Genomic DNA, 12,305 nt, shown 5'->3' with positions numbered 1-12,305 from the left:
AATAAAAATTGAAAAATAAAAAATAATAAATAATAAAATATAAAATAAATAATAAATAAAATATAAAATAATAAAAATAAAAATAAATTAAAGATTAAAATAACTAACTAAATGAATAAATTACAATAAAATATATGATAAAAATATTAAAAATTAATAAATTACAATAAAATCAGAATAAAAATTATAATACAAAAACAATAAAAAAATTTCGGAACGAAAATCATATAATAACAAATTTCATTAAAGTGAAAAATAATAAATAAAAAATTACTAACCAGTTAATTCTAGTAAATGAACAAATTACTTAAAAATAAGAATAAAACTAAAGCAAAGATTAACATGACTAACCAATATCCTTGAGCAAAAATTATATGAATAAAATAAAAATATAATAAAAATATTAAAAAACGAATAAATTGTGAACAAATTTTTAATAAAAATGAAAAACATGTGAACAAATTTCATTAAAATAAAAAACACTAACTAATTCCCTTGAGTAAATGAAATAAATAATTTAAAATAAAAATTGAAAAATAAAAATAATAAATAATAAAATAAATAATAAATAATGAATAAAATATAAAATAATAAATATTAAAAATAAAAATAAAACTAAATTAAAGATTAAAATAACTAACTAAATGGATAAATTACAATAAAATAAGAATAAAAACTATAATACAAAAACAATAAAAAAATTTTCGAACGAAAATCATATAATAACAATTTTGTGAACAAATTTCATTAAAATAAAAATAAAAAACTAACTAATTCCCTTGAGTAAATGAAACAAATAATTTAAATAAAAATAGAAAAATAAAAATAATAAAATATAAAATAAATAATAAATAATAAATAAAATATAAAATAATAAAAATAAAAATAAATTAAAGATTAAAATAACTAACTAAATGAATAAAATACAATAAAATAAGAATAAAAATTATAATACAAAAACAATAGAAAATTTTGAACAAAATTCATTAAAATAAAAATGAAAACCACTAACTAATTCCCTTGAGTAAATGAAACAAATAATTTAAAATAAAAATTGAAAAATAAAAAATAATAAATAATAAAATATAAAATAAATAATAAATAATAAATAATAAATAAAATATAAAATAATAAATAATAAAAATAAATTAAAGATTAAAATAACTAACTAAATGAATAAATTACAATAAAATATATGATAAAAATATTAAAAATTAATAAATTACAATAAAATCAGAATAAAAATTATAATACAAAAACAATAAAAATTTTCCGAACGAAAATCATATAATAACAAATTTCATTAAAGTGAAAAATAATAAATTAAAAATTACTAACCAGTTAATTCTAGTAAATGAACAAATTACTTAAAAATAAGAATAAAACTAAATCAAAGATTAACATGACTAACCAATATCCTTGAGCAAAAATTATATGATAAAATAAAAATGTAATAAAAATATTAAAAAACGAATAAATTGTGAACAAATTTTTAATAAAAATGAAAAACATGTTAACAAATTTCATTAAAATAAAAAATAAAAAACACTAAATAATTCCCTTGAGTAAATGAAATAAATAATTTAAAATAAAAATTGAAAAATAATAAAATATAAAATAATATAAATATAAAAGAATAATAATAAGATAAAAGTTATAAATAAAATATTTTTTGAATTAAATATATATCAAATAAAATGAGTGGAATAAATAAATATTAAATTGGAATAAATTAATAAAATAAAGTAAATTTAATAAATAGAAAAAATAGTCAATCAATTAAGATAAATACTAAATAAAATTAAATTGAAATTAAATATATATAAAATAAAATGAATAAAATATATACAAAAATAATAGAACAAAAAATAGGTTAAAATAAGTAACAAATAAAAAATTCTAAAAATATATATATGTATATATATATATACATATACATATATAAAATAACTAATAAGATAAAGTAAATTAAATATAATTATATAAACTAATTTGTAAAATATATTAAAAATAAAATTGGAATTATTAAAAATTAAAATATATAAACTAAATGAATAAAATAAATACACATAAATATATATATATATATATATATATATATATATACAACATATAAAAAAACACAAATACATATAAACACATATATATATATATATATATATTATCAATAATAATAATGATGATAAGTAAAGTTAAAATAAAAAATTACTTACCTAAAAAAAACATTAATAAATTAGATATAAAAATCTTAAAAATAGATACAGAAAACTTAAAAAACTTAAAAATCTTAAAAATCTACAAAAATTTTTAAAAAATCTTTTAAAATCCTAAAATCTTATTGGAATGTGAAATAGCACCAAGCATCAAATTGAAATATAAACCCAATATCCCAGAAAAAATGTTCTGAAAACAGAATGGTTTAGTACTCAAATAAATCAAGATCAACAGTAGTAAGAAAACACTAAAGTAAGAATAAAAAAACAGAAAACAAAATAAAAAACTTAAAAATCTTAAAAAAAACATATAGATATATATGTGTACGTGCATATACAAACATACACAAATACAACCACACATACACATTCAATATATACACATACCTACACACACACATACATGCGTACACACACATACATACATATACACACTCAAAACATAAACATAATATCAACACATAAACATATACACATGTACATACATACATACATTCATACATATAAATACACATTCATACACACAAATCTACATTCACATAAACACACATACATATTTACTTTTCCTAAAAAACATACATCCATGCATATGCATATACACATACACAAATCAAATTTAAATAATAAATAAATAAAATAAAAATTATAATAAAAAAACAACATAAAAATCTATTCAACTACTAACAACTACAATAAATACATGGCTGCCCGGAGCGCTTTCGCCTCTTGCCAGGGAGGACTCATCAGCGAGCTTCAAAACTACAAAAAAGAAAACAAAAATAATTATAAATAAATAATAAAAACATTAACATAAAAACAAATAAAATTACAACCAAAAAAAAAATAAATATCAAATAATAATTTCAAACAAAAATGAATGAATAACACATGCACAAATTGAATTGACAAGATCACAATCGATCTATTGAAATATTAGATTCCCAAAAAAATCCTTATCAAGAAATATATTCAAATCGTTAAAAATCTAAAAATCTCCTCATAATAATCCATACCATCAAGTACATCCCATGAACAAACAAAATAAAATCTTCCCTTCCAATTCCCATAGTAAAAAAACCTAAACAAGGAAAAAACATATAAAAACAAAAAAAATTTTTCACCTTAATATAGTATATAAATATATATAAAATAAAACGGAAATTATAAATAAAAAATTGTTACTAAAAAAATTCACTTAAAAAAATTAAAACCATGAATGAAATAATCAAATAACAACAAAGAGAATAACCAAAATATATCTAATCTAATAACTTCTATGAAGTTTCATACCATAAAAATTATTGCTAAATATCACAGAATAAAAAAGAAGAAATTTCATTTCGCAACAGATCACAGAAAATAACAAACGTATATTTAAAAATTATTTTCCAAAAAACAAACAAAAAATAAAAAAATCATTTCTTATAAATAAATTTGTGATTTTTAACATCATGTATATAATTTAAATAGATATATATGTATAGTATATAAATACAAATATTACATAAAAAACAAAATGTAAATAAAAACAATTGTATTTGATTCTTACCGATAAAATTGAAAAAATAAATCTACAAAATAAAAAATTTTTTTAATATAAGAAAATCATCTCCTTTTCTTTAAAAACAGAATGAAAAAACAGATGTTTGTCTTAATAAAAGGGCCATAAACACAGCATGCTTTCAAGAGAAACAATATTTCCCATATGTATTAAATTTCCAATAAAAAACAATCTTAAAACGAAAAAACTTTTTATATTGAACTAAAAAATCTTTTTCTTTTTCCTCAATCTCAAATATGTAACGAAATTTCATTTTTGATAGAAAAAACATATGTCTATTATTTCACAAAAATAAATAATTCACAAAATAAATCAAACACTTGACTTCTTAAGGCACTGCACTTATTCACAACTAAATCAATACTCAAGATAAAAAATTTATAACATAACTTACATATCCTCAACGAAAGTAAAAAACAAGGCCTACTTTACTATTTTGTTCAGAGAGAATTCAAAACATTATTGTCAAAAACAAACTAATTGGTTTGAAAACAAAATAAAAAATCTTTTTAACTTCCTAACAATAATTAACAAGATTCTTTTGTAAAATTAATATATATATATATATATATATATATATATATATATATACAACATAAATACAATACATATACAGGACATATACAACATATATACAATACATATACACAGAATTATACTTGATCAAAAATATACACATAAAACATATACAAATATACATACATATACATATAAGCATACATATACATACGCAACTATACACATATATACATTTTCATTCAAAACATACATGAAAATACATATACTTGTACGCATGCATTTAAAATAAAAATTTTTTTCATCAAAAAAAATCAAATTGCATCATAAATTTTCTTGTAGAAAAATGATCATATCAGTTCGTCTCGAAAAAAAATAGACAAAAATGAATTTTAAATTGAACATCGCCCTAACAGGTAAAATAAACTTGAAAAAGAAAAATGACTTCAACAATATAAATCAAGTTATGAAGAAAATTAACTTTAAGAATCTGGGTAAACATTAATCATAAATGATTTCCAAATTCAGTGTGAAAAATAAAATCCGAAGTGAAAAATGGCTTTATACTCGTTTCTCACTTATCGAAAAGATCATATTCCTTATGATCTATCTCTTGAAAAATGCAAAATTTCCATGAAAAAATCATTTTATGAAAAAATTTTTCTTCCTCATAAGTAATGAAAAATGTCCTATTGAGTAAAACTCGCAAGTTTTTCTTGTTATAGTATCCATCATTCAAAAAGGTAATCATAAAAAAATCTCTTCCAAAAGCAAACGCAGTACCATCCTTAACATGTAAAAAAGCATATATATGATGTATCATGTAAATATAAAAAATAAGATGTACCATGTAAACATAAAATATGTCCATACAATACAATGAGATCGTCACTCAAAGACAAAGCAAATAAAGGCATTCTGTCTATCTTCCTCACACTAATGTCTCATATCATTTGCAACAAAACCTTCAGAGACCCAAGACAAACCACCATGAAAAAATACAATTCATTGGCCAAAACAACTTCACAGAGGAAAGTCATACCTACGTTTGTACAAAAAAATTGCATGTATAAGGAAAATGAATGGGAAGGGTCAAATCAAATGGCAAACGTTACTGTCTGCAAAAACCACATCATAAACTGAAGAACAGAAAAACATACCATCATGCATGCCAATAAAGGTAAGTTTCAGCAAAGCAACCCCAACTTAAAGGTTGAAAAAACCCACCAAAACAGAATAACCCTTCCATATTAAAATTCAGCTCCCATCAAGTCAATATTAATAAAAAACTTTATCCTATTTCCAAAAACCAAAAATGAACAACAACGGGGGACATATAAAACAAAAAAGGGGTTGCCAAATATTATTAATCATTAAAATCACAAAAACAACAGCGATTCCACACAGGCAAAACTAAACGCAAAACTCCACATACATGATTAAAACGAATCATCTATCAATGGCAAAGATCATACATGACAGAAATTAGCCAATCAAACGGACGAAGACAAAAATACATCGGACCAAAATACAAAATCAATCACGGTGAGTAAAAGAAATTGTATATAAATGTATATATAACAAACACACTTAAATCAATACAAAATCATGTTTCTCATAAAAAACCTGTATCACATCAGTCCAAACAGTCATCCATCACACACACATTCAAACATGATACCACCATTCATTAACAAATACAACAAAAAAAGCCAATCATCTCACACTCTCACACAAACATTCTGTTCAACCTGTGGCAACATGATACCATTCAAAATCAAACCAACTGTGAAAATTAAAAAACGGACAATTATTTCCTTATTGTGAACATCATATTATGACTCCAAACAAATAACCTAAAAATATCAAGACATATATATCAAACAAGAAATGTAAGTCATTAAAAGACATCCCAATCACAAAAGTCTCTGTAATTCATTCTAACATCTTATAAATTCATAATCTTAAAACACATAATAAATTTAACTACAAACATGCAATAGACCAAAAGCGAACAATTATCCCCCCGTTGTGTACATCAAATCATAGCCTCAATCAAATAACCTAAAAAATGCGAAAAATGTATAATTAACCAAAAATAACGTAAGTCATTAAAAAACATCTTTATCACAAAAGTTTTTATAAAATATATTAACATTCCATGCAGCCAAAAAATTTTTAAAATACATAATAAATTAAACTAAAAGCATGCAATAGATTAAAAAAAAACTAACCTCAAAAATTTTAAAAAAATTTTTTTAGTAAATTAATACATGTATAAACAATTGACATATATATATAAATACATAATCTATATGGAAAAATGTTATCATATACACATAAAAACGGATGAACAAATTATTAAAATAAAAATCAGAAATTATTAACAAATAATGTCTCATTGAACTAAAATTTAACAATATTAACTTATAACATAAAACATACATAAACTATATAAATGATGTTGGTCATAATATAATACTAAATAGTATCCTATAAAAATTATCCTATAAAAATATACAACAAACCATAAGACAGATCTTACGCAAGGCATAAAACTATACCCCTTCCATTGTGGCAAGAATAAAACAAATAAGGGTGACAAATAAAATTAATCATCTTATTTACCTCAGAGACAATTATAAATAAGTAATAAAAAATCCTTGTCATATCATTCTTAACAAATATCCAATACACATATTTACAGACATGATATCAAATTTCAGTAAAAAAAACTAGTAAAAAAACCTTCTATTTCATATTTCCATACAAACATTCTGTTTAGTCTGTGGCAACATGACAACATTCAAAATCAAGCCATTTGCGAAAAAAACAAAAAATGACCAACTAAATTTCCATCGATAACATATGTATAAAACAAAAATTATATCAAATAATTTATAAAATGTTTTATAAAAATGTTAAAAAATCCTCAATCAAAAACAATGTAAGCTAATGTAAAACATTTTTCATTCCTTAACATTTCATATGTCTATAATTCTAAAATACAAAATAAACATTAACTAAAGGTATGCATTGGATTACAATAAAACTAACTTTATTGAACTAATAGATATATAAACAAACAAAATACATATAAAAACACAATATATATCAAAAGAAAAATAAAAATATTATTTTTGGACAAGTAACCTGTCAATTATATTTCTACTAAAAACCAGTAGCTATACAATTTAACAAATAACAAACTAAAAATACTAAAAATCAATTTTTCTTCTTTTTTCTAACATGTTTCATTAAAAATGTTAAAAAATTATTTTTTCTTCTTTCTTCTAACATGTTTCTATTCCTAAACCCGCACAAAATCAATACAAATAAAAGCAACAAATAGATAAAAAAATATATATAACCTCTCTTGAATAATTTCTCATATATAATTGAAAATAAACAATAAAATGAGAATTAAATAATAAAAATAAATTGAAATAAAGTTAAAATAAATGATAATAAATCAATATTAAAAACAAACCAAAAACTCCTTCACACAACTCCCTCAAAACAAAACAGAAGCATAAATATAAGATAGATTAGTTAGAAAAATACTAAACAATAAATCAAACACGCCATTTAGCCAAAAAAAATATCAACAAATCACTAATAAATCATTAATATTAATCTCAAATTATATCTTATCCAAATTCCAGAACAAATATCTGCATAAAAAATCTTTTACATCAAACGGAAATCCATAATACATATATATGTATTACAAATACTAGGACCCATTTAGATGAAACACGTTCAAATAGTGTTCAAGATATTTAAAAAGGTAAGAAGCGATTACAAAACCAAATCAAAAATAAATGTTGATGTAACATTCTTTACTTTTTAACTTTTTTAACTGGAATTAATTAATAAAAAAATAGAAAATAAATTACATAATTTTATCTATGAAATGTATAAATATAATAAAAATAATAATAACAAGTAATAAAATAACATAAATTAAAAATATAAGAAAAAATAGATAAATTAAAAAATAGATAATAATGTATTAGTTAAAAAATAATAAAAATAAATAAAATTAAAAAACTATAATATCATAAATGTAATTACACTTACTATAATTAAAAATAATCAAAGAAAAACGGTATAGAACGAAATAACAAAAGGTAAAAAGTATATCTTTTAGACACAAAAGTCAAAAAAGTTTCTCTTTTACTTAAATTAATGAGTAGTACAAAAATAAGATTTTAATAAATAATTAATTACAAAAAAATTTTTTAACCAATTAATTTTCAAAATTCAAATTAAGTAAATCATTAACAGAAATAAACTACAAGTCATTACTATTATATCATTTCAGATATATAAAGAACGAAAAAGGAAGAAAAAGGAGTAACATATATTATTCATAAATAACAAACATCAAATGATACCTGTTCTGGACTAACCATTAATAAATTCAAAAAAATCATCTTAAAAATATTAAATAACGGAGTAAAAACCAACAATAGAAAAATAAAAACAGAGGTAAATAATTGAATAGTAAAAATTTTTTTCTTTATAACAATAAATCTTCGTTTTAAACTATTTCATAAAACCTAAAAAACAAGACTTTACAAAAATTAAAAACAATTAATTTATCCTCCAGATTTCCTAAGAAATATATATACATATAATTAAATATACATACTTATATATATAAATTATATACTCTACAGCCAATAAAAAATAATTAAATTAATAAGATTATCAATAAACCACATGCCTTATTCGTGAAAAACACATTAATTTTGAATTTTCCAAACTTAAATCCTTCTAGTACAATTAAGATGGAGAGAAAAAAAGGGGTAGAAATATTTCATCAACAGACCAAGGCTCTCAACATATTGTGTCCCAGCCCAAATGTCTCCTCTATCAAAAACAGTACCTTAGAAGATAGTTTCATAAAAAACAAAGGTAACAAAAATAAAATATCTCCAAACATCAAATTAAGTTATAGTATATAACTCATATGAAGGGAGCAATCAAAAGGACACCACATATCAAGATTGTTATTCTATTCCAAACGGACAATTGATAACTTCTGATTTCTACAACAACCATGAAGAACCAACCAAACAAATTCCTGAGCCTAACCAGTCAAACAATTCTTTAATAATTTCTCTAAGTCAATGTAAGTAGAAGCTCCAATTAAGAAAAATATATGTTCCTTAATGAAATTATATCATTCATCTCAATCCACAAAACATATAAAGTATGTGACCCTTCCATATCCAGTTTCGACAGTGATTGTTATATAATAAACTCAGGTGAGAATAAAATAAAACAACTATATAATACTATCTCCAAAAAATCCTTACATCAACACGCAATTAAAATCCTTTTCAAGAAATATATAACCAATGAACCAATCTATACAGTAATAAAGAAAAAAATCTATGTAGTAACACCCATTAAAACATCAGCAGTCAAAGAAGGGGAAAAAAATCCCCCTTAATCAAATTAGTTAAAGCCAATTACATATTGAATGTACATATTCCTACATAATTATCTCTTAATTCGCCCAGTAAAACCCATTCATATAATCTCCCAATCCAATAGAAGAAACAAAATCCAGTTAAACTAAAAATACAATAATATCCCAACTTCACAGATAAAAAACCTTGCCCAGAAATCACAATCCAATATCATATAGTAAATTAAGGTATAAATCACTATAAAGAGATTGCAAATTATGAATAAATTAATTAACAAACAAGAAAAACATCTAAAGTCAAAAAAACCCTTACATATATATTAATGTTCCTCAGAATAAAAAATGAGATTGACATATATACATATAAAAATTTTTCATATCGGTCGATATCTAAATCAAAAAACACCAAATACAAATACAGAACCTGTATACACAAATATATATGTTTATGTCAATAAAAACCCTAAATAATTGATCTACTACACGTCTTATCCCAAAATAACCCTCATTGGCGAATTCCCAATTTTAGAAAAACCATCTGCTAACACAAAATCTGCATACATAAATACACATCTTCACAACAACAAAACAATTTTGAATAATTTTTTAATAAATAATTTACTACATGTCCTTTTTCAAAAAACCTTAATTCAATTCAAATAGGAGTTGAAACTGCTCTGACCGTTATAAAGGAAATAGAGAAAGAAAACAAATTAAAACAAACGAAAAAATCCAGGAACAATTCTGAATTCTTTGAACAAAAAGAAAAAGAAAATTTAAATTCAACAACACCTGATATAACAGAATTATTAAACATATTAGAGACAAATAAAAAAACTCAAAACCTATTCATAGAAAATACAAAGGAAGAAAATAATTACACAAGTACTGATGAGTATTCCTACTTTGAAAAAAATGTTAATTTTAATTCAACATCCATCGAAATTGAAAAAGGAATTGAATCAAATACAGAAAAGAATGAAAAGGATATAATTAATTTTAAACAGAGAAGCCCAAAAGGTAAAAAACTAAGAATGTAAAAAAATTTTTTTCTTTTTCCTCTTTTTCCTTCCTTTCACACATTAGATCAATTAAGTGAAAACAGATCAAATTTTCTTCATATAAGTAAACACTTTCCTTTTACTCCACTCTCACCTCCTTTCATTTAATAGTTTTAGTAAACAAAAATTCGTTTATTTTTTATCATAAAAAAACTTCTCCAAAATGATTAAAAACAAGTGATAATCATAAGAAATGAGAATATAAATAAATTACAAAAATAAAATAAAATGATAAAATTAATTTTTTAAATCTAAATCTAAGTAAATGACAACAAAACTTAAATATGATTAAAGTAAATTAAGTAAATTAAAAATAAATTAAAATAGAGAAATTAGAAATATGAAAAGTACAAAATATTAAAAATATAAATAATTGAGAGTAAAAATCAAACTGTAAAAATAAATATAAACTAAATAATGAAATAAATATACAATAAAATCTAAGTAAATAAATAAATCAAATTAAACTATAAAATTTGAAAAAAATAAAAATTATATAAATATCTAAATAATAAATATAAAATACCTCAAAATAATACATGTGTAAATAAATTCTTACATACATACATTTCATATATACTACAAATTTATATACTTATATAAATTCTCATATAAACATTCCAACATATAAACAAAAAACATACATGCATTAAAAATAAACAAATATATTCAAAAAAATATAAAAACAAAAATATTTCCAATAAAAAATAATATATGACACATAATATACAATTATGTACAAAAAACATCTTATATATTTCCCTTTAATTATGCATATCTAAATTCACATATATATATAAAAAAATCTTTTATACGAAAATATAGACCCATATAAAATACAAAGGAGAATAAAAATAGTGACATACATAAAGTATCAATACATAAAAATATTATCATAGTTGTATATGTATTTATACAAAAATATTAAAATTTAGATAGGTACAAATTTCATTAAAATAAAAAATAAAAATGAAAAACTAACTAATTCCCTTGAGTAAATGAAACAAATAATTTAAATAAAAATAGAAAAATAATAAATAATAAAATATAAAATAAATAATAAATAAAATATAAAATAATAAAAATAAAAATAAATTAAAGATTAAAATAACTAACTAAATGAATAAAATACAATAAAATATATGATAAAAATATTAAAAATTAGTAAATTACAATAAAATAAGAATAAAAATTATAATACAAAAACAATAGAAAATTTTTGAACAAATTTCATTAAAATAAAAAATAAAAACACTAACTAATTCCCTTGAGTAAATGAAACAGATAATTTTAAAATAAAAATTGAAAAATAAAAAATAATAAATAATAAAATATAAAATAAATAAAATATAAAATAATAAATAATAAAAATAAATTAAAGATTAAAATAACTAACTAAATGAATAAATTACAATAAAAACAAGTAAAAGCGTGCTAAGTTCGGCCGGGCCGAATCTTATATACCCTCCACCATGGATCGCATTTGTCAAGTTCTATAAGAAAATAGTTAC

General features: G+C 20.7%; 2 protein-coding genes across 5 annotated transcripts in view; one reads left to right on the top strand and one right to left on the bottom strand.

The window, feature by feature from the left end:
- Nucleotides 1-2,886: 2,886 nt before the first annotated feature.
- The window catches only part of LOC106088416 (uncharacterized), a 30,234-nt gene continuing 20,815 nt past the window's right edge, over nucleotides 2,887-12,305 (bottom strand). Inside the window, exon 7 of the mRNA XM_059361395.1 lies at nucleotides 2,887-2,972. Coding sequence (XP_059217378.1) covers nucleotides 2,887-2,972 — 86 coding nt within the window. The remainder of the gene's footprint in view (nucleotides 2,973-12,305) is intronic.
- LOC106088419 (transport and Golgi organization protein 6) overlaps nucleotides 5,294-12,305 on the top strand; it is a 39,572-nt gene continuing 32,560 nt past the window's right edge. Inside the window, exons 1-7 of one of the 4 annotated variants that reach the window (XM_059362693.1) lie at nucleotides 5,294-5,470; nucleotides 5,641-5,835; nucleotides 7,956-8,080; nucleotides 8,618-8,784; nucleotides 9,077-9,213; nucleotides 9,275-9,430; nucleotides 9,513-9,566. The gene's annotated coding sequence lies outside the window, so the exon portion shown is untranslated. Of the gene's footprint in view, nucleotides 5,471-5,640; nucleotides 5,836-7,955; nucleotides 8,081-8,617; nucleotides 8,785-9,076; nucleotides 9,431-9,512; nucleotides 9,567-12,305 lie in introns of all 4 variants that reach the window. The other 3 variants (XM_059362697.1, XM_059362696.1, XM_059362694.1) reach the window with 3 other exon arrangements.

This window comes from Stomoxys calcitrans, chromosome 2 (genome assembly GCF_963082655.1).
Source record: "Stomoxys calcitrans chromosome 2, idStoCalc2.1, whole genome shotgun sequence".
Lineage (NCBI taxonomy): Eukaryota > Metazoa > Arthropoda > Insecta > Diptera > Muscidae > Stomoxys > Stomoxys calcitrans.
Note: the sequence above shows the minus strand (reverse complement) of the source record. Positions and strands in the feature narration are given on the sequence as shown.